Source organism: Fopius arisanus, unplaced genomic scaffold (assembly GCF_000806365.1).
Source record: "Fopius arisanus strain USDA-PBARC FA_bdor unplaced genomic scaffold, ASM80636v1 scaffold00148, whole genome shotgun sequence".
Lineage (NCBI taxonomy): Eukaryota > Metazoa > Arthropoda > Insecta > Hymenoptera > Braconidae > Fopius > Fopius arisanus.
Genome location: NW_011887887.1, coordinates 78,266 through 102,389, shown reverse-complemented (window position 1 = coordinate 102,389; position 24,124 = coordinate 78,266). Strand labels below are relative to the sequence as shown.

Sequence of the window (24,124 nt, the reverse complement as noted above, 5' to 3'; positions counted from 1 at the left end):
TTACCTTTACCAACAGACGACATGACACACCACGCACTGGATCACATGCCGGTGTAATGTTTTTCCACAAAAAAAGCACAAAAAACACCACTTTTCCCCCCTTGAAAAACTCCCCACGTTCACTCCCGCACTCCCGATGCACTTTTCCGTTGAAACAAAGAACTCACCCCCCCAAAAAATTTCCGAGAAATCCGCAAAAGTCACCGGTGTCGTACCTAAAAGTCCCGCCCCTTTCAACAGAAGCTCAAATCATCGAATTTCACAAAAAAACACACTGATTCACCGATAAAAAACAGTTTTCGTACTCTACAACGCGTTAAAAACATCGGTAAATCGATAATTAATGTCTCAGCACTTCGTAATTAATTAAACAATCAAGAAAAACACAAATAAACACCGTGAAACCGAGAGCGATTTTCAAGCGGCCCGTCCGCCGTCGCCGTACACCACAAACTGACTGTCTCCTCGCAAGATGGCGGTGAGTAGACCGCGCGCTTTGTGGCGGGAAGCGGTACTGCGACTGCGCAGTGATGTACCGGGAAAAAATGGCGGCAAAGGCAGGGGATTTCGGCGGGAACGATATTGAGACTGCGCAGTGATGTACCGGATAGTGATGGAAGTTGCGCGTGAGAGGATGCGCCCGGGCTGGCGGCAATGGGCGATGCGCGAGCTCCAGTGCGCGGCAAAATAATTTTATTTTTCCCTTTATTCTATCGTATACCGGTGCGATATTCCGAGACATTCGAGTCCACGGTCTCCTGCGTTTCGTTTCACAAGTCACAGTCGCCCGAGAGCGACCACTGGTCCCTCTCCGTCCAGTGGATGACAAATAATACATCAAAGAGGGACTGAACGAGCTATTGAAGCCTCAGGATCATCGAACCTGTTGGCAATTCCCACTTGATAAAATTTTACGTGACAAGTGTTTACATTCTCTCAGTGTTTACTTACTCGAAAATATAAAAACAACAATAAGAAGATAAATATGGCGGCTGCTAGTGTAACGTGTCGAGCATTTATCGTCGTGAGACTCGAAATTACTCGACCCTTGAGTGTTGCATCCCTGACAGCACCCAGGAGATTCAGAAATGTGAGTGTCATTCACTGATTGTTGTTTTATGGAAATATTGAAACGCCGGTTGTCGAAGCTACCGGTTTTTCTTTTGGCTTTTTTTATGAACGCTCCTATTGGCTGATCTGATGTGTTTCGTGCCTATGGAAGAGTAACGAGACTCTTCGAAGGGTTTAAATCGGTTCAAATGCATCCGGATGGTGTTTTGGTTTAGAGGGGATTCAAAGAGATTTCAATCGCTTGAGTAAGTGTCTGATAAGAGTGGATTTATTTTTTAAAAATGGGGCATCAACGCTTCCTGGATTGTAGACTTGACTGATTCACGCAAAATCTTGATTGGAAGTGGATTAGAACTTGAATCAGCAGAACTCTCTTCTTCCTTTGACATTCACGTTGCATCGATCTTCATTCTTTTTTCTCTCTTCAAGTTATTCGTCGTTTTTATTTTGAATATTTTATGTGTCTGGCCTCCATTTTAAACCGACAGTGATTTCAAATTCTTAGTTTGTAGCCCATTGACAAGGAATTCATCACCGATGAAGTATTGACCTGATGTGAGTCATCACAAGGGAATACATCACATAGGGAAGATTGTAAAGGCAAGGCCCAATGATTTATTCATGAGGCTTCTCTGATTTTTTGCGGATCCTTGGACACGCGTATTCAGCCTGACCCAATGCCTCCAATTCCACAATATTATTAAAAATCTCCGCGAAATTTCAAATAGTTTTTCCCACTGAGTTTATCCATTCGCTTATCTGGATGAAATAATCGGTTGTACTGACAGAGGGGGAAATAATTAGTCACCAGACGCTACGATCATTCATCCGGTATTTTTTTCCAATTTATGTAATGTAAATGGCTATCTCCACGTGTTTCCCCGGTAATCTCTGATGATTAGTGAATGTCATTCCGCTCGATTAATTAGTGACATTACGAGACTTATCACTGGTCGACAGACTACATTGATGTGCTTGGGGTCACGTATCGCGTGAATGTGGGCTGTCAAACTGGCTTTTTAAGTATTCCGAGAACAAAAAAAAAACATGCGACGAGCTTGCCCGATTTTTTTCCTCTTAATTCCACCAGATCGTTGACCCCAAGACGTTACAACCCTACCATCACGCAACTGCAGGTGTTTTTAATAGTTGCACCGTGTGTCGTTGGATTTCAAAGCACATTAATTACGAAAATGGATTTGCGGGATTGTCATCATATCGAGATTGAATCCAAAAGAGATAAGGGGATTTAGCTGTCTATAATCTGTATTTAATCTGGCTATTCTGAAGACAGAGCTCTCACGGTTCTGTACGTAAATAGAATAGGGGATTACATCGTTGTTGGCAGGTTCCTTGTGGTTTTGAACCATCAGGAGGTCCTCGTAGCTTCTCTCAAGTCTTGCTGGGTGCATTGGGGTCCATCAATGCGTGATAGTTGAATTCTGTCGTCTCGTACTGGTCTCATAAGACCTTGGAGTTATCTGATTGCGATGTACGTAGTGCACAGAGAAAAGAGCAATGAGATTTCCCATTAATTAATCTCTCACCGCGAGGCAGTATTTTTTAACGTGGAGAAAATCATATCGCAGATTTCAGTGATCCGATTGGGGAACGGAATCTTGAGCAACTGGACCTGTTTTATATCGAAGTGACTGGTTGAACTTGACCCATAAAATCCCTTTCGCGTGTATCCGCCCTCCGAGATATCGCGACACGCGAGCATTAGCTAACACGAATTTCTTCATTTAATACCGTCTCCACGTGATAAAGGGATTAATGACACGTTGGAAAAATTGATGATAGGAAGGGCGGTTAATTGTTTTAATCCCCAGGCACTCCGGAAAAATACCCTGTCCTCGGGCGATAGACAAACCACAGACAGGCGCGACGGAAATTGTCAGGAAATTGAGGTTTCATTGTAAAAAAGAATATTGCATTAATTATCTTGGGAGTATTAACCAAATGCTGTATGGTGATTTAGAATATTCATCATGAATCCGTGGTTTAATGGGATTTTATGATCCAGATACACATTCTTCGAAGAATTATGGGAGAAATAACTCCGAAAACCTGTGAAACAAAAAAAAATCGTCTCGTTCTCTATTTTTTGCACCACGTCAGAGATTATTTCCGGCCTGGATCCTCTATTTTATTTTAAAATCCCTCACACAGTGCCAGTAAATATACACTAGAGACACATTGCAAAAGGACAGTGTGGAGTAAAAAAAATGTTCACGATGTCGCCATTTCTTTGGCAGAAGTAAAACGTATTTGTGGGATTTTTTTTTATCCCGAGTCGTAAAGAACGTATATCTGTATTGTTATTGAGCTCTATGGACGAGGCAAGAGGTGGAAAACCGCCGAGGAAATCCGTATGCATAACCATAAGCTCCGATATGAGAAGGACGAAGACTCCACAACTCGGTTACGACTTGAAACGGTTCAAAGCATCAGCCATTTCACCTCGTGGTTTTTGCCCTAGACCTGGAATTAATCCATTCGTCATTAGCAGTCTCCAAGGCCCTCAAGTGTCACTACACAAGCTGAGGGTTAATTTCCACTTAACAATCTTGTTTACTTCAATATACCACCGTAGAAAGATGTAGTGGTGGTGTGGCTGACGGGAAATTAACTTTATCATCCACTTTCTGGGGTACGACATAACTGAAAAGTATAACATTCAATTTCCCATTGGCGCAGGGTGTAATGGCAGGTACTCCCTGTATATTCGAATCATGGGTTATCCAGGGGACTCAGACTGGAAGCTGCTACGGCGCCACATGAATCGATCTGCTGGAAACCCCTCTACCCCCTGCGGTCTCAACTCCAACACTCATACACACTCTTGAAAATTTTACCCTTCGCTTCCAGAGCTTAATCCTAGAAACGTTCATCGTCTCCATCCGCTGCAATAGTCTAATTGAAAAATCAAAGGCTCTGTTAAAAAAGGGGCTGACATCGACGAAATAGATAACAGAAATACTTTTATTTGGGTGACAGGATGTTGAGGTCCTTGGACACTGATGATAAAAATTGTAGAAAAGTTGTTGGTGGATTTGGGACGCGACCTTTGCGCTAGTGCCCCAGTTCGGTGGACTATGAGGAGATGGAGATGCTGAAAAGGGGAAAAAAATATGAATTTGGTAGGACGATGGAGTCCATCACCACCATGTAAAATCCAGTGAAGTCAATTTCGGTTGTTTCTGAGGGGAGAGAGAGAATAATGATGGTGCATGCGCTCGATAATCCTATTGTCTGCATTCAATGCACCGTGACCTTTTATACGGCTCATTTGATAGTCACTTTCCACGAATTGATAATATTTTAACCAAACGTCTACCGGTTAATGTTAGCTTTCAATTGTGTTTACATGTGGATGGAACTGGCGCAAGTCGCCAGGGATTCCACCATTATTTTCCGTATATTCTGACTGGCGAGGTGAAGAGGATAGTCGCTCCTGTCGAGGACCCCTTATTTACCGAGAGGTTGAATACGTAATTTGCATGCTTGAGAATTTCTCCCTTTGCACCGGAGATTCTACTCTAGCCCGGAGGAAACATCAATTACATTCTCGTATCTGAGTAATCAAAGCGCTGAAAATTTATTTCGGGATTTTCAATAAATAAAAATAACGGAATGAGTGATTGGACGCTCGATTTATCGGTTGATTCACTTTAAAATCCCTCTCTTTTCTATTTTTCGTCTCGGTAGGGCAGTCGTGTTTTTAATGAAAATTCTCTGGTGGTGTATCGTTCAGCACACGGTCAAACGAATATTTCCCTTTGGAACTGAAAGCTAGGAGATGGAGCAGTTGGTTTACCAGAGTAGAATGCACTCAACCGGATTATATTCAGGCTGTCCAACCAATGGTTCAACAATATTCAATGACGGGTGAAACCAATTTTTAAACAATTTAAGTACGACAAGTATTTGGTATTGATGCTTTCCCAGAAAGTGTCTGCTATTGTGGTGCCCTACAGAAATAACGCACTGGACATATGCCAGTTTGTCATAAAATGAGCGTTCTTCCCCTACGTGCCCCCCAGAACGTATTCTAACATTAAACATTCCATCGGGGACTTTTGACTCGAGGCCAGGAAGGAAGGCATCGTCTGCCCGAATTTTCCCCAGGGATATTTTTTATATTGCGCCTGTCGCCCAGTTGCAGTTGTAATAGAATTTTTTCAAAACGCTCATACCCTACCTCAGGCAAAAATAATTCTTGATGGGAATTCAATTCTCTTGAGTTGATTTATGTGTAAAAATTATTCCTCTGTGATAAAATCGTGGAATTTTCATGAATTGTGTTATTTTTGGTGGCACTCAAGACGAGGAAATTCAATATCATCCCTTGAAAGGATCGAAAGTCCCGGTATCTTGGGTGTTCATCCATCTGATATCATATTTTGTATGGCTTATCGCTGATGGAGTGTCCCATCATGCGCAACAATACATCTAACGTGGCGAATCAATCGATCTCTCGCGAAATCGGTTTTATAGGAACTTGAAGAGCTTCTCAGTGAAAAATAAATGTGATGAAAATTCACGGACATGTCAATATGCATGAGGCCTCCTTTGAAAGATAACTGAGTTGCAAAATCGGGGAGGAAAAATGATAGAGGACACTGGGGCACTGTGTATGCGTTACCATGCATGTGGATCAATAGACACTTGTTCCATTAAGATGATTCATACATCCAATGTATTTGAAAGTTCACCCCAGAAAAATTATTCAAATCCGCGAAAATTTCCGCCCATCGACAGAGAATTATCAGTGGTAAAAATTCCTGGAAATTCAGATTCAATTCCCTCATAAATTTGAAATTCTCGTCGCCTTATGAATCACCGAATCATATTAGGGAAATATCTCAAGCACAAATATTTTTACTCTTTGTATGTAGAATTCACTCTTGCATTGACTCGAGCATTTTTCGAAGTCATTAAAAACTTTGAAAAAAAGTTTTCACGACAAACTCAGATGGCGTTCGTTAACACCCGCTTGGGATTCATTTTAGAATTAGACTGAATTACGTGGTAATGAACACTTGACTCGAAAGAGTACAAAAACTCGTACGAAAATAAAAAAATGAAATCCGACAGAAATCGATATTCTGTCTCCCAATTACTGGAATAATCCGCCTCCAGCAATTTCAATTTTGAATGCAATTTGAAACTTTTTAAATCCCCCAGCCTTGTACTTTGGTTGATTCCGGTGTAATCTAATAGAGTTGAACTTCATTGGTGGATTCCATTCGTATTATTTACTCGGAATCCACACGCTGAGTTTCCCGAGGGATCAAAGCACACGGGAAATTGAACGTTGAAGGCAAATCTCGTAATCTGTGGTAGACACACGTACAAGGATTGCCAAAGCAAAAATTTCCGATCTGTTTTTTTAAAAATTCGTATCACACTCCAATTTTCAACCGTCAATTATTCTCAAAACAATAAATTCTATGTTTGATCATGTGTTGATTATTGCGGTGCCCATAGCAATGATGAAACTTCAATATTAACCCAATCAATAATTAATATAAACGTGAACATATGCGTGAATATTCGCCACCATCCATCCGAATTAATGAACCAACCGCTTGTCAATACAAATTTTCCCCCACTTAGCAATCGAATTTCGATAGTTTGAAAAGTTGAGATTAAACTCCCACAGACTGTGGCACTGGTGACACACCCAGAACATGCATAACATTCTCAACAAGTGCATTACAGTGCATAACAGTTTGATTTTTGTTCCCAGGAGACGTGGTGTCGACGATGGTGGAATATATCACAACGTAGTTTATCAACGACAACTAGAAAATTTGCCCCAGCACTGAGTCCCTTGCTGAATAGAGAGGCAAGGGAATTCAAGGAGCCAAGAAGCTCGCAGAAAATAACGAAGGAGGCTAAAAGTACGAAGGAACTTCCACAGCCTGATAGCTCCACCCTGACTGGTAAGCGATCATTTATCCAGATGCCTCATGATAGAACAATTGAATTCCAATATTTACTAATTGAAATGTCGATCATCGTCATGAACATGCTCGATGAACGGCTCCAGAGAGAATAATTCCCTTCGAAAACATCAACAATTAACCACAAGCATCTATCCAATTTTCCATTTCCAATGAGAAACATTGAAGGACGTGTGCCAATTAATCATCCCTGAAATTAATATCATAGTCATTCAATGAGATTACGCAATGGCCCCCGTGTTCCTTTGTTTGTTTTATCACGTGTCGTGATAATAAAGGATAATGTCTCATCCCATAATAGATAGGACGTATTTACGACCCAGTTACTTACTCGTATATCTGCAATAGCCTATTTTCATGACTTATAAATCCCTCCGTACGCTGATATATCATCAGTGTATCCAGGTAAACTCATTGCTGAAGAAAAACGCACGCTCATAACTGTAAAATCCTCTTGAAAACGTCCATTCAGCGTTACAAGCCCGAAAACAAAGTTTTTATTGTTACTTTTCATGATTTCGTTTCAAGTGTCGACAAAAAAAATATAAATATTTTTATAGACACAATCTCTGAGGAAAATATTTCACTAGCTCAAGTACAGTGTTAGATACAATCGCAGTTCTCACATAAGTGAACGCAGCTTGATAGAAAGTGTTTAGTCAGACCCATCGATTCGCTGTTACACCAGTAGTTGTGGCTTTTATGATGCCCTCCGACCTCTAGACTTCCTCCGTTCACAGAACTCCGTGATTACCCTCGTAGAGTGAAATGACACACACCAAAGGGATTTTCCCAGCATGAAAAGACCTGTAGTAGAAAATTGAATTTTTTCTCTGTAATAAAAAAAAAAGCCTGAGGTGAATAGATTTTATTGGTCATGCCTGGGTAGCCCATTCACAATTAAATGACATCTCATATAACCCTTTGAATTAGTATTTATATTCCGATTTATCTTCAATATTCTCCACTCGTTCAATTCTATAATTATTACACAGAATATTGCCCCAGGGCATCACTCCCCACTTATTCGAGAAAATAAATAATATTTCACGAGAGGAAATTCATTCATTCATCATTAAGATAACTCAGTTGTCTGTTCCATTGAGACTATCCTCGAGCACTTCAAACTCTTCGAATTCCATTTTCCCAAAATCCGTTTGATTCCTCTTCCAATCGTTCTCGTTAATCTGCCACTTTGTCAGTGCACTCGTAAATTTATTAGCAATACCCGTTTTGCCACCATCAATCTTACCGAGACGAAAATCGGCCTTGAAACAGCTGTCACGACTCTCATCCCTCTTCGGCTCCAACCCTATCACAACCGGTGGCTCACGTTTGCTAATACTCTGACTAATAATTTCCACTCTGTCATCCTCAAATCGTAAACTATCAGGACTCGTTATTTCGATACTCGGTGATTCAGCAATAGTGCAACGCCTGAGGTCAGAATGACGTATTGATTTGCCAGAGCTGTTATTATTCTCCCTCTGTTTAGCCTCCAACCTTGATCTCCTCTCAACAACCCTTCCAGCGAGCTCAAGCCTGCTGTCACAAGAGTTGCTCTTGACAAGACGAAACTTGACGTAATCGTCGAGTCTCAGACTCGGCTTGGTGCTCTTGACTAATTTGCAACTGGTGGGTGAAATGAGTGGCCCATTGCACGAATTAACAACTTTACCACCATAATATGTTACTGATGTACCACATTCGCGAATTTTCTTCAAAACATCAGGTGACACGTAATGCCCATCCTCTCTCTCAGTGTTACGCATTGCGTCATCTTCCCTGCAATCGATATCCTCATCCTCGGAGGAGGTGCAGTGAGCACCACTTCCAGGATCGGTGTCAGGATAATCACTTGATACACCTGAACTCACACTACCAGCGTCCCAATTAGTCAGATGATGGCGTCGATTAATTTGTTGTCGATAGCGTTTAGCTTTATTCCTAGCACAACCAGAATCACTGGGTGATGTATCTCCACTTCTTGCTTCAAATGACTGTGCAATTATTCTAGTCTTAGATTCATGTCTACCGTTACCGATGTCGCCTTTACCTGTCCGATTACCTGAGGTTCCTCTCTCGAGTCCCTCAAACAGACGCATCAGGTCCTTCGCTCTGCTCGATGATCTTGATCTAAAAACAATTTTTATAATTACTGCAAACATTCAGCTTTACTCGATGAACAAATTCAGCCTTGCCAAAAATGATGGTCTTAAATCCTTCCTGAAATAATACCTGGAAGTCTCCAAATTCCTGACGTCATCAATATTACTGAGATCTTTCATGCTGACACTCTTCCGATCTTTACAATTGCCCCGAGCCATACCATCTGCACTCTTTGGCCTCAATGTCGCTTCGAACATTCTCCTTACGTTTCTCACAGTATCAGGGTCAGGCAGCTCTTCATCGATTAATTCACGATTTACCCTGTTCACCGAACTGATTATTTAACGATAACGATATAGTTCTCCACTGTTGAACATTATTAATGACTTACCTTATTGGATGATAGAAGAAATGTTTTCTCAGTGATGATTGTTTGGGAATATTTTTGCTCTCATCATTTTTCGGCATTTCCGAATTATTTGTCTCGCTATCTAGCTTTTTGTGTGGTGAACCCGCAGCTTTGCAGGCCACCGAGGTCTTTCCCTTGCCAACAGTTGATGATTTTATCTCAGCCCGTACTGGCTCGATTATTACGACATTGTTATCAAGCAACAACTCTTGAAACGAATACTCTCGCAGATATTGCATAAGCCCATCATACCCAACATCCCCTTTACTCGGCACATTTCCATATATATTTTTTCCAAATAACCGTGATTTTACGATTTTATAACGAACGTGATCAAATTCTGGGGCGTCAGCTTCTTGACACTCCAAGGAATTGAGACAGCTTCGAGATCTCGTCAGATTCGTTCGTGATTTGTTCCCTGATTTGCTATATTTGTCTTCGAATTCAACAGACAGCTTTCCCGGTTTTTTCCTCGACACTAGATCATCGACGTCAACACCGTCGTCAATAGATCTTCGTCTACCCTCGCTACCGCAGTCTGAGCCAAGACCCAGATCCGAGCTCTCTGATCTCGCTTCAAATCCCAGGCTTCCACGAACTGCGCTGCATGCTTTTCCTATCATAGTCGAGGTCTCCTTCACAATCTTCTCAAATCTACCCTCTGGTCTAGGTAACTCTCTCCCAGGTAATTTTGATTCGAAGAAGTTGCGTGCAAGCTCAACACTCGGGCGTGTCTCACCGGTTTTGCATTCCTGGAGCAATAAAAAAATAATTATCTCTCAAACTCAATCACTCGTTAATTTCCACAGAATGGAGAATCTTTTACCTGTTTATCGATTGGATTCATTTGCCCCACATTATCGTCGGTGATATTCTGCTCCAGACAACTGTTCATTTTTTTATCATTCGTCTCCTCCCTGACATCATCAATCTCGATGACAGTAGGTCCCCAGCCCCTCTTCCTCGTCACCTCACTGTCCACGATTTTAAGGACCTGCGGTCGCCTGGACATGTCCTTCTCGTGACTGTCGATCTCCTCACTGTCAGATATCCAGATTGATTTGAAATCCTCAGCCTCTTCAACCCTCGTCCCCTCACCTCCCTCGTTCTCATCAACAATTCCACTTGTCAAAATATTTTCCCCACCGTCAGACTGATTTTCCCGCGAGTTCAGAGTATCTGTCGGTTGTTCCCCAAACGAATTATTGCAGTATCTATTTTTCCCCTCGTGCCTCACGGATTGCTCGTCCTTGGCAGTATCAAAGGACTCACGATGAGAATCCGTATCCCAGACACTCCTCCCAGACGACGAGAGAAAACTCTTCCAGGACTCGTCTGTCGGACTCTTACCGATTATTTTATCATCAACCGTCTTACTTTTTTCCTCGTCCGTCACATTGCTATCAAGCTGCAACGAGCTGTCCTGATTATCATCGGAGAATTCTGATACCTGAAGGACTCTCGGTGTTTGCCTTCGATCTGAATCTACTGTTGATTCACCATCAGCATCACTGAACGTCTCGTTTCCCTTTTCATTTGGCAAATTGATACTCTCTGATGGTGTACAGTTCCTCCTGTCCTCCTCGTCAAACTCCAGGCGAACCTTTGACAGGGGCAGCAAATTCAACACATCAAAGTACTCAAGCTCACCATCATCCTCGAACAAAATACTGTCCAAGCTACGGTGCTCCTTGCGTTTACGCTTCACCTGTTAATTACGTATTCCATGGTATTATCAACGAAAATGAATAGAGACACTTTGTCATCATTAAAATATCAGGTATTACACACGGTTAATGGTTAGTGATATGTACTCAGTGCAGAATAGTGTGAATTAAGCAAACTCCGTGGAATATATGTGCCGTTGTTAATGCAGATATTATTGCCATGAAGTAAGAGAACCAGGTCACAACCATGGCCACCTGAATTTAACGAAAGAGCTTGTATGTCTCCTTTTTGTGTCTCAGTGGCAGCCAACGTACCTAGTTGCCAACTTTTGTCGACAGAAATGCTAGAAATGCTAGATCAATTATGGGATTGCTCAGCGGAATGAGAAGGAAAATTAATTGTGTAATAATCTCCAGAGGGGAAACAGAAGATCATTTTTTGATGGGAATTCTCAAGTCGTTATCAGTTTTTAATGCACTCGTAAAGTTGTCTCGATCCTCATCTCGGGGGAATTATTCATTAATTTATGATATTTACCTGTGTGTATATATCTCGCTGTCCTTCAGTCAGGGGCCAGTCATCCTCAACAATGTCAACAAGTCCGCTGACAGTGTCGAGGTCCTGATGGCTGCGATATCGCCTCGGTGTTCTCGGCCAATCGAGTATATTTAATCGATCTGAGTCCTCCCGACTTGTAATCCTGGTGGGGAGCTCCAGGTAGGGCAGAGTCGATGGTCTAGAGTGGAGATCGCAGATGGATTGAGAGTGATAAGGTACCTCGTGATACCTGTCGTAGGTGTCCGACAGATGCTGCTGACTCTTGGACAATCTTTGGGCAGATTGAAAAGGAAAATTGAAAAATTCCATCGGTGATTTGCCCTCTCCTTCGGTATTACGATAAATCGTTTACCTCGGGTGATTAATTACCTGTCCTTGAGGGAATTCCTGTCAATGAGTTTGGCTCGTGGGATCAGCTGAGGCCGTCGTGGCCCATCGAAGGTCGGATCTCCCAAGGAAAAATTATGATTGACCTCTCGATCGTTTCTTCCCTCCGATATCACCGCTAGACTCCGTGTCCTCTTCAGCAATTTACGACGGTCCTGAGTGTTATGCTCACTCTGGCTCTCGTAACGGGCCACTTCCCTGCCATGAACAAATAAAAAATTACAATTACGAAAGATGTAAAACCAACCGATTCACATCTTCACTATTATTATCAAACGATTGAAAATGTCGGTTAATCTTGATAGGGCGATTTGAATACATTCGTCTCTTGCGTAATGAACGACAATGAATTCACCGGTGCCTTTTTACGCGTCACGGTTTCACTCTCGTCTCACCAACAAATGCGGTAATGTAAAAAAGTAAAACGTCGGTTTAACCGCGATTTTGATAAAAATTTCGTGCTCTGAATTCGCCGGTTCAATCCTTGGAAAAGTGGAGCAGAAACAGATTGAAGGGGTTGAAAATAAAAACTAGGTCATTATGTTTCGGTTCTGGATGAATGAAATGATAAAATAATATCGTCTGTGAAGATCCGGAGGCACCGGGTGGAAGTAAAAAAATTGAGAATAGGGGGTGGGGTAATTGGCGTTAGTTAGCCCTCCGTGGAAACCCAATCACTCGAATCAATTGAACTGTGAGTTAATTTACCTCTGATCAAACTGCACTTTCAGAGATAAATAAAGTTTCACTGCCTCTGGTATACAAATCCCGGGAGATTTCTGGTGAATATTGGCTCGAGTGAGCCTCACAAAATTTCTACTCAAAATTTCTGACCCTGATGAAATTTCAACCATTGAAATTCATGTCGTGTCGTTAATTTCGAAATCGGAGGATCAGACAATTTTATTTTGTGTTGCACCGTGATGAATGGATCACGTATAAAATCTATCTGTTATCATTCAGCTAGAGGAAAAATTACTGAAAAATATAGATACGACTAATTGAGATGGTGAGAAGGGACTGAGACCTCTTAATTCTATAACGAAGCACCACAGAAAAAAAAACCTCAGCGCATCCGTTCTCATTGTCTCCTCTCGGGCAAGACGACGTATTATGTAATTCTTCAGTCGTGATTTATATCGTTAAGCCATACTATTTTTTAGGGATTAACTGGCGCAATAGCTGTTAAATACTCATCATTCGACAAATTAGGTGGGTCTTAGAAAAAAATTTTATTTCACAGACACATATTTAAACATTAATTGATACTTGTCGTTCCCAGAATTTTTACATTGAATTGCGAGACTCCTTGAAGTACCAGTGCAAGTAGATACTCGTTAAAATAGTAGAAAAAAAACCTGGGGAAAAAATGGGGGCTCATAAAAATGAGGAACAACTCAGAAACCTATCAATGACCTCAGATTTCTGATCGATTCGTCAATTCCCAGTGAATAGCACAAAGTCATTAGCCAGGATTAGTCCACACACGATGGAATATCCCGTTGAATTTCCGGTTGAAATGAGTCTCAACCCCTGGCCTCCCCTGGGTCTGAGGAACCCCTTGTGGATGTCCATGGCTGTCTCACGTATAGAAACCTGTCATGAATATCCCATGACCCAACGGACAGGAAGTAGTTCCGCAGTTTGACTTCACCTCGAGTGTCGCAATACATTGAAATTAATACTGTCATTTTCAAAGTCAATCAATTTTTTTTGCTTCAAGAGCTAATATTGCTCTCCTCAAAAAAAAAATATAGAATCGATCAGTATTTACGAAGTGCCTTTATCACCGACTGAAGTCTGAGCTATTTCTCTCTTTGACGGGCCTTGACATTTCCCACAACATCCAATAGTAATAAAACCCACTAAGTACCAATAAAAATCGAGATAAATTCATCTCCGTCATGTACAGCTTCAATGGGAATTTAAAAAATAATAATCTTCATATAATTAATTGCGGATTACAGTTTTCCCATTTTTCATGGTGTCCAATGGCGATAAAAGCCATTGAATGCCACAAAAAATGGAGATAAATTCATATCTCTCATTTTTTTAACGATTCTTCAACGTTCGAATGATTGCGGTACGTAAAGCCTGAAGAGGATTTAACTAGGGATTGTCCCATGATCCGCAGAAAACCCCAAATCCCTTTTTTCTCTTTGAAACTTTTGCTGTCCCAGTTCGCCTTCCATCTTTCCACTCCATTCTCATTGCCTTTTCACGGAAAAAAAATACGCGACAAGTGGACGAACATCCGAGGACGGAACAAAGTTTCTTCCCTGTCAATCCCAGTGGGAAGGCCTTCAAAATGATATTGAAGTGGATCAGCTAAATTGGATCAAGCTGGCAGCAGAGAGTCGACAGAGCGCAGTAAAAAATTTTCCGCTGAATTTCCCGGGTCTTAGCGTTATTTCCGATGGAAAAGATCCGAGTATCCAGGGAAATTAATGTTCCTCGTGTTTTAAAAATAAAAATAATTTTTAAAGACAGGACAAATCCATAGGATCACTCACCTTGTAAAAAATCCGGCACGAAGACAACGTTTTCTGATATCTTCGAGAGTCGCTTGGAGTAAATTCCCACGAGAATAATTTATACCTCAGAAGTGGAGAGAAGGCTGACAATATTTTTAGAAGAAACTTGAGGGTTGTGAATCGATTGGCATGAGGCAACTAGGAGGAATACGGGCACACCTGTTCCTGACAGAGTGCACTGAGAATAGTGGCACTTGAATTGTTGGTATATCCCAAGTTGTTCCTGTCCCCCAGCACTTGTCTGCAAGAGACGCCACAGCTGGAGGTGGGGAACCAGTAAAATCATCTACCTGTGATGTGTATTCGAAGATCTCGTGATGACTCCAAAAGAATCATTTCAATCTCAACGAGATGTCAATTTTTTTAACGAGAGCAAAACACTTGGAATCTGTCATCATTAAAAAAAGGGACTCTTGGAATGATGACAGTCTCTCGGGCGAGTGCTATTGAATCCCATATTTATCTGAATTTTTCAAGTTTTTTCATCAAGTTTGAAGTTCAAAATTGAATTTTTAGAACTGGGGGAGAGAAAAAAAAATGAGGAATAAAGAAAAAATGCACAGCGTGCCAAGGACGTGTTAGACCGAGCATAACGTGCGACGTGTGCATAGAATATAACGTACAATCACGAGGACTCAAATTTAATTCCAATTAGAAATTGCTGTTGGCCTCATGCAAGCCCATTTATCCGAGTAAATCCTCCTCCAGTCTGAGGAAAAAAATGAATTCATTCTGGGAATCCAGTTTGTCCTTCCTTCCTCAAAAAAGAATACACATCCCCATGAAATTAAACTGAGAGGACAAATTTTAAGTGAGGCTTTGCGAACACAAGAAGTGCAATCCCAAGAGACAATTAACATTTTTTAACTGCCGGTCTAATGACTGGAGTAAACGTTTAATTTTCGTCGAGTATTTTACACCGAGTGAAATCTCATTTTTCTCATTTCAATTTAACTGCTAATCTCGTTAACGCTGAGAGGAAAATTGCAAGCAATTTTTACCGTCAGCTCGAGGAGATGATTTGTCATTAATTAAAAGATTCTAGTGAATTTTTGTTGGATAAATTGTATGAGCTATTATCTTGTCATTTTTTTTTGTGTAATAGAATAAAAATAGATTGCACGTTCGAGTCCACTCGACTTGTGCCTCCACGACGCATTGAAGATCGTAAAAGTAATCGTAAGAGTGTGAAAGCTGATCAATATCCACTGAATCATCCTCTCGATTAATAAAATCCCGGGATTTATTTACGTCGTGCCCCGGAAGTAATTAGCATTCCCTCTAGGGTGGCCCATATTCACCGATGTTATCTGAGATTAAGAAAGTAACCATATTGTATCCAATTACAAGAGACAAGTAGATGACAGTCAACACAACCCCTTAAACGTCTTTCACCTCTCGACTTTTTTTTTTATAACCGTGTACTTGTGGCTTTCTTCCCACATCATTTCCCTCATATACATTTCACTCTCTGCTGATCTACCATTTTAAAATTACCCGCCTCTATTTAAATCCGCGGATAACCACACTAACAGAATACGAAGAAAATTCTTTTACCATGAGAATTTTATTTGCGAAACCTATCATTTGGTTTAACAAATCAAATTCAAAATATCTGCTAAACAAATTAATTCTCTTTAGCCGTACAGTGGCTTATCCTGGATTAAACTGTGGAATTAATTACAATAAATAATGGAGCTATTGTTATTTCTCATTTAACAATATCTGTTGGCAGTTGCAATTACCTTCAAATAAATTTCCTACGGAAATTGGGTGTGACTCTTGTCTTCATCTCTTTGCACTGTTCCATTAACACACTCTGCTATTTCGTAATGACAATTTTAATTTCACGCGTAATTAATAAAAATTTATCACCGCTTATTATGCAAATTTTATTTTCATTTCTTTGTCGCAGTAGTGAACATGTACCGGGGCGAGAAAAGAATGAACAAACGTGCAAGAATTACACGTAAGTTTTTTTTTAAATCGGTCTAGCGAATTATTTTTTTCGTGTATTATCCATTTTCAGGAATAATCCATTTATTTTTATTGATATTAACAATCCTAGCACGTGATATTTTATGGTTTTGATGATTGGAATTATCTTCAGGTAATTAGAGGCACCCGGTGAGTTAATTTAATACAGAAAATTACGATTTGTGAACTGTTTGGTGTAAGCACTGGTGAACAACTGGCGCACGACTCGTAATTTTGTCGACTAGAAAACGAAAGGGAAAGGTTCGGATGGAGGGGTTTTCTGTGGTTTTTATTCAGGTGTTCCCCACCTGCTTGGGGGTGATTTCAGTGAGGGTTGATCGACACCAGGTGACTCATTGATTTCCTGTGTCTATCGTTGGCATTAGAATATTTTTATCGTTTCCTCGCTAAAAATTCAAAGATCCAAAAAATTTGAATTACGTTTAATTGTTTTTTTTTTATCATTCTCAATCATTCATTGATATCTTTTATTACAGCGTACCCAGGTAAAAAAAATTGTAATCGGAATATTTTTTACCCGGGATACTGTCATGTGTGATAAAAAAAATAGTAAAATTACGAGACATTTCCATTCGACTTCTCCAAGGACGAATGCTCTCAGTGTGAATCCGATTATCACATCTCCGTGAATTTTACTACCGAGTTATAAACACTAAATCTAACAAAAGAAGTGAAATAATCCCGTGAATATTCTGCATTAGGGCTTGAACGTCATGGATATTGCGTGCTCGAGCTATTTCACCCTCGTGCACTATTTTCAATTTTCACCTAGTGTCGAAACGATTTAATATGTATTTATTTATGACGAAAGATAAACGATGCATGGAATTTTTTGATTTATCGGCAACATCTGGTGATGCAACACATTTTTTTTCTGCACGAGCCATTCCCATTATCATAAATAAAAAAAAAACAAAAATAACGAGTACTCCTCATATTTATACACTGGTAAATTCTCGTTTTATTGATTTAACTGCAGTTTACCAACATTGAGTTTTCATATTTCGACTATAAAATTTTCCCCTGGAGAAGTTCCATTCCTCTACCCGAAGGGCGTATTTCACGTCAGGCCGAGCCCCGGAATTTCATGAATTCCCGTGCAAACGTTGAATTTAAACGCAATTCGTCATGGATTGCCACCCATGAAAGTGAAATACTGAAACATGCGTTGAGAAAAAATAATCACTCGTTTCTAATCTAATCCTCCTAAGGGATTTTTTAAAAATTCATAATAGAGCTGGAAGCGGGAATTCTTTTTTGTACACAAATTCCGACAAGTGTTGATGATTTCACCGGAGTTTAATGTGAATTTTTTATTTCAATTGGTACAAAACGGTGGCATGTACACAGAATTGCTCTCGCTCGTTATCACCATTGCTAGTCCGTCATTATGCGCGAGTACAATTAAAGAGCGGGAATAACAGACTGAAATAAATTCATCTTCGAAAGTTTGATGATAGTCTGTCTCGTGGCATGATCTCGCGTGACACACAGGGGAATGGGGTTTATTGTTTCGTTTTAATCCGTTGAGAGCACACAATCAGTGACAGCAGGCACAATGAAATCCTTGATAGTAACAATGCAGAAAACAAATACCAGCGAGAATAGAAAATTACGTTTTTCGAGTGGCGTCCAGTAGAGTACGCCTTTCTCTGCCCTATTTTCCCAATTTTATGAAAACAAAAATCGCTTGAAAAAATTTGCAATCCCTTCCCATAAATGTCTAATCGACAGTTCTAATTGGATGGATTTCGACTATTGCCCGTTTTTAATAACAATTTTTTATTCCGTTCATTTCAATTTTATGGTATCGATAAATTCTGATTTATGGACTTTTCATAATAATTCTCCTGTCAATTCTCAACGTCATGTTTTCCCTGAAGTAAAAAAGAATTCCAATTTACGATTCCCGGGTAAAAAAAAATTGTAATCCAAATATTTTTTCCAAATTTTCAAAAATTTGATTAGGAAAATTTTTTGAAAATTTGTAAAAAATATTCCGATTACAATTTTTTTTTTACCCGGATGGTCAATAATGACTGGGAATTATTCATTAAAAAAAAAAAAACAATACCTGTTTTCGCTCGGTTCGAATTCCATAGTGACTTGACAATAAACAATTTGAACCGAAAACATCGCGACGAATTAAAAAAATCGACATAAAAAAAAAATACCCAAAAAAATTCACAAGCGAATAATAAACATGAGTCATGTAATTCCAACGAAATAGCGATAGTACACTGAATTTCCAGCCCGAGGGTATTTTAACCATTGCCCACCATCGGAAAGCGAAGTGGGCATGAAGACCACCATTCGCCCATCGAATCCATTGTTTTCATTACCCTGTAGTTGTGTACGTAATGCATAAAGAGGATTCGATGACCATCAAGTGATGTGAGTCGAGCCTGTGTGATTACATAGTGTGCGTACATGCGAAAGCAATTGAGAGATTGTACACGGATGTCCGGTGTTCCGCCACCTAATTTTCCTTTCCTTCCGCACTCCCACTATTTATTTTTCCCATTCAGATCAAATAATTTTATTAAAACCACGGGGTGCATCAATAACAAACCCCTATCTACACAACGACAACAAAAACACGAAACATTTTCCTCGACTAGTAGAGCCCGGACGACTCAATAAAAACCGGAAAAAACTTTTCTCATTATCTAGCACTGAGTGCAGCTCGAAAAATTTAGAATAATGAATTATTAAATAAAAAATTATTACCAGCAGTAATTTATTGACTGAGGAAATAATAATTTTTTCTAAATGTATAAATAATTTAATTTAAAATTATTAGATTCCCGAGGGATTGTTGATAGACTGACGAAAAATATGGGAATGGTAATTAGAATTGTAATGAGAATTGTTCATTGGACGCTCATTGCATATACAATGGAGCGTGAAATTCTGGAGACCTTGACCAAGGCCACTGGATGATTGCGAGTTCATTGATATCGTCTCAAAGAGATTAATCAGTATCAACAAATGTGGCCGCATATTGTCTCATCTGCAAACCCATTTGCATATTCATTTCTGCGGGAAATGCAATGCGTTTGCTCTCGGTGCATAGATTAATTCAATTCCCAGGGTATTCTTCTCTTCTTCTCACCACATATCCACCAAATTTATGCATTGTTATTCAAACTCACGTCCTGATTATCATAAATTATTATTTCTTATTCAACAATGAAAGAGTCTTCGTGTTTGCAATTAACCGAGAAATGGGAATAGTGTGGAAAGCGGCGATTATTTTCACGTGAAAAAGAAAACTGATGACCCACTTTGCTTCACTCAATTGATGGAAATCAATAACAGCAATCGGCATTAATAAGTTCTCAATTTTTTCTTTCATATCATTATTTCATTAATTTCAATTTGATCACACGATTTTTTATATTAGCGAGCAATTATTCCGTTGGAATGAGACATAAACAAATTTTTTAAACATGTAGTTTAGCGTTTCGTGGACAATAAATGAATGAACACAAAAAAAAATAATCTAGTTGTTGTACGGGAAGTGGAGTATCGTGCCTCATAATTTCTTCACGTGGGATGAGCATTTGGAGCATGGATCACGTGCTAATAATCGTTTCTTGACCATTGCAGCTGCTTGAGTAATTAACGATTGGTAATTATCTCGCAAAGTCAACGTGCCAGAAAAGAATGATCATTTCGTGAGAAATTCTTGGTAGAATCGACTTCAATTGAACTTTCAGAAGTTTATAAAACAAGTTTCATCTATTTCGCGATCTTCCAATTATCAAAGAGTACTAATGAAAGGCTTTTTCGAGTTCATTCTCTGGGTTGAACTTTCCAGCTGAGTATTTCAGACACGAACACGATACAGAAAGCTTTCGGAGGGCACTCGATCCTCAAAGAGTAAACTTTGCTACTAGTCTATGTAGAGATGCACCTGTACGATATTATAGCCGAAACGTGCGGTTGAGTTCTGATGAAATTCACTTGAATCTTCAAGAGTTTCGATAATACACCATTATAAAATTTTTCGCTTTAATTTCCAGCCGAAATTCTCAAAATTTCAGGAAATATTCTCCTTGAAAAATTGAGTAATCCATTATTTTTCCGTCGATTCTCCAGGAGAATGCTACACTCCAAAGAGCAAAAGAGTAAAATCGAGCTGAAAGAAATGTCAGGGCTTTTAATTTTCCGTTGTGTATTTATACTGACCTTTGGCCCCTTTGTCGTTGTCTCTCATGCATCCACAATGCATCTCCGAGATTATGTGCACCACTCTGTGCACCACCCATAATTGATCAGCCGTAGAAAATGGAAAATCGTTAAATGATCAATTGTCAATGTATAATCGATTCCATGAGCAAACACAGGTTGCTACTACGATTTGCATCAAGTGCAACTGATAGAATTTTTATTTGCGTTCGTTTTGCACTCTGCGGCGATAAATATTCCTGGGGTCTTCACCAGATGGCGAAATTCCATTTTTCGTTCCGCACATGTAGCGTCATTTTGGGCATTTTAAATCAGCTGACAGCCAGTGAAATAAATAGCGAAATTGAGTTTTCCTACGTTAACTTTTTCCGGAAAGGGTTTTGGCTTGACGGCCTTGACCCACACAGATTAAAAAACATAAAAAAAAAAACTGGAATTCCCGGGGAATTCTGGATTTCTCTGGGACAAACGTTGTTTACTTATTAATCGTACACAGTCTCGAAGTAAACTGATGGTACGTAAGGCGAAAGAGGCTTGCGTGAATTTTCGCTAAGATTGGCAAAGTACCGAGTGGCGGGGGTTCTATTGCGGGACCACTTTTTTACTGACTAGTGGAGTCAGTACTTTGTTCTACGGTCGTGCACCTGGGGTACGGGTACCTCCAGTTTCCCCATTTTCCGGTGATATGAGTTATCGATCAAGTGATTTCACCCGCCAGCAATACGAACACCAATTGAATTTTTATTCGTACACAATCATTTACCCCAGAGCAATCTTGGTTGTGAATGACATTGACCTAGTTATGCTCTGCACCATTAAGTCATTGTTTGAATAATAGATGTGATGATAGGGAGTAATTAAAAATTCCTGAATGGAAGGCCCTGATAAGAATCCTGAAAAGGGAAATAATCAATCAATTGTTATTGAAATGCACATGAAATGTCCTCTCTTCATTCGGTTCCGTTCTGCTTGCTCCTTGGAAAGACTTCCACCTGAACAATTTTTGTTTTAATCCAACCTGCATGCAGTTTCATTCCGTCTCCACACTCTGATACCTCCTGCTGCATACCCAATGGCCGGATTTAATCAGGTTATACGGACTTGACTCTCGATGGCAATTATTACAGCTAAATGTATCACGGAAGCTCAACCGTTTCCATCAATTACCATGGAACTCTGTATATTCCAGAGGTGAGTGTCGACTTCCATCGGGGATTTCCGAGGATTACAGTACCACTTCCATCGAGAAAAGAAAGATGTATTTTTACTCTAAAACCAATCACCCACACTGTCGGTGATTTTCTCAATATGCTAAAATCCGAGGATCGCGGTATCGATCGTGCAGTCATTACGACAATCGATGGTACGAGAATAGGGGGCTGTAATACCATTGAATCCCTTCTGAATGATGACTTTAAGCTCATCGTCAACGACGCAACGTACGACGTTACACCGCCGTTACAGGACAACTATTCAATGGTATGTCTTTTACAACCGGACAATTTCTCGGATCCATTCAATTATTAATCTGTCCATTTGTAAAAACAGGAAACCATTGACAAATTATCTGACGTACAAATAGCGGTGTGTCAACTCTACGAGACCCTCCACTGCCAAGAGTACAACTCAATCCTAGAGAGGGAAACAGTCGCAGAGTTGGAGCAAGTGATGCTGGAACTGGAGCCTCTAGAAGCGGTGATTACTGCTAAGTAAAGCTGAAATAATAGCATTTAAATTTTCTAAATTTCCTATTCATTCTTCAGAAAAAGCTAGAGCTGGAGACAACTGCAGAGAGACGTGCTAATTTCCACGCTTTCGTTGGTCTAATGGCGATGGGTGTACAGGTGGGTATCCTAGCCCGATTGACGTGGTGGGAATATTCCTGGGATATTATGGAGCCGGTGACCTACTTTGTCACGTACGCAACTGGTATGGCGTGCTATGTCTACTTTATCATGACTAGACAGGTGAGTGGTTGATAAAAAAAATGTCTTCCCACTGGTTGACACTCTGGTAATCAGATCAACAGATTCTGTCGAATTTCAATAAAAACTCTCCATTTCCTCTCCTTCTGGGCCATTTATTATCTGATCTCATGCAGGAATTCATGCTGCCTGATGTTATGAATCGAAGGTATCTCATGGTATTCCACAAACGTGCCAAGGCCATCGGTTTAGATCTCACAATTTACAATCAACTGCGAGAGAGAGCCTACGAGCTGGAGACAACCCTCAAGATAATACGGGGACCACTCTGGAATCATAAACACAGGATTCAGCAGAAGATACGGGAGAGGGGAAGATCATCGAGCTCTAGTTCAAGCTCGAGCTCGGAATCGAGGTCACGATCACGATCGACTAGTCCAAGTTTACATTCTAGTGATAAGAATGACGAGAAAGTACACAACAAAACTGTTAAATCTTGAATTAAATCGTCATGAATGACGAATGCTCAATAGAGTAAATATATTAATAATACATCGAAAATGGAGGTTCTTCTTCGAAATGTCATTGACATTCAGTGTCAGTTATCTCATATCTGCAAGTGAATATTACTGTTGAATGTTTCTTTATCCAGTCATCATTATTGGGAGAGAGTTATAATGGGGCCATCACAGTTACACGATTATTTGTACAGACGTTAAAATAAATTGTCACTTGTGTGTTTTTTTTTTAAGGGAAGGGATACAGACGTGCCAACAGCGCTCGTGGCTTCTAGTCTACTCATGATATTGTCATTCTACCTCTGTAATTTCACAAGGTCTCACCATAAAAAAATCGTCAAGCCTCCAAAACATTCTTCCATCTCCATTTATTCATTGCTAAACTGAGGAATTATGTGGGGATTAAATTCTATTTTATACGCTTAAAAATTGCTCTCGCTTCCTAGAAATAGATTAAATCTACAACTACCTTTTAAGAGAACAATATGGCTGTTTCAACTTAGGAATTAAATGATTAATTTTTAATTCATTTTAACAGAGGGGTACATTTCCAAGAGGAAATGGGTCTTTGAAATTTCATAGAGAGTTAATCGTTGAAAGTAGCTCTTGTCACTCTTCAGAATTGTTTGGAGAATGAAAATTCTACTGCTTTATACCAAATTTATCTCACTTCTTATCCGTCCGCCATGAATGCTTGAAAATAAATACAAGAACTAGGAACAAATTGCCACACTTTAATATTCTACTAGTCAAACAATGACACATTGATAATTACCCCGAA

General features: G+C 39.9%; 2 protein-coding genes across 4 annotated transcripts; one reads left to right on the top strand and one right to left on the bottom strand.

The window, feature by feature from the left end:
• The first annotated feature begins 715 nt into the window (after positions 1–715).
• On the top strand, positions 716–24,097 carry MCU (mitochondrial calcium uniporter). 2 transcript variants are annotated; one of them, XM_011314143.1, is made up of 7 exons: positions 716–1,090; positions 6,827–7,022; positions 16,624–16,677; positions 22,090–22,379; positions 22,449–22,595; positions 22,664–22,867; positions 23,002–24,097. In XM_011314143.1, the coding sequence occupies exons 1-7, from the start codon at positions 986–988 to the stop codon at positions 23,323–23,325; spliced, it is 1,320 nt and encodes a 439-aa protein (XP_011312445.1). In that variant the 5' UTR covers positions 716–985; the 3' UTR covers positions 23,326–24,097. The 2 variants fall into 2 exon arrangements, with proteins under 2 accessions (XP_011312445.1, XP_011312446.1); XM_011314144.1 differs by lacking the exon at positions 16,624–16,677 and having other exon boundaries at positions 717–1,090.
• jv (javelin) lies at positions 7,896–21,063 on the bottom strand. 2 transcript variants are annotated; one of them, XM_011314138.1, is made up of 7 exons: positions 20,901–21,063; positions 12,157–12,372; positions 11,767–12,058; positions 10,388–11,269; positions 9,544–10,313; positions 9,282–9,485; positions 7,896–9,179 (listed from the first exon to the last, which is right to left on the bottom strand). In XM_011314138.1, exons 1-7 carry the CDS (start codon positions 20,978–20,980, stop codon positions 8,129–8,131), a joined length of 3,495 nt encoding a protein of 1,164 aa, XP_011312440.1. In that variant the 5' UTR covers positions 20,981–21,063; the 3' UTR covers positions 7,896–8,128. The 2 variants fall into 2 exon arrangements, with proteins under 2 accessions (XP_011312440.1, XP_011312441.1); XM_011314139.1 differs by having other exon boundaries at positions 9,282–9,473.
• Positions 24,098–24,124: the final 27 nt, after the last annotated feature.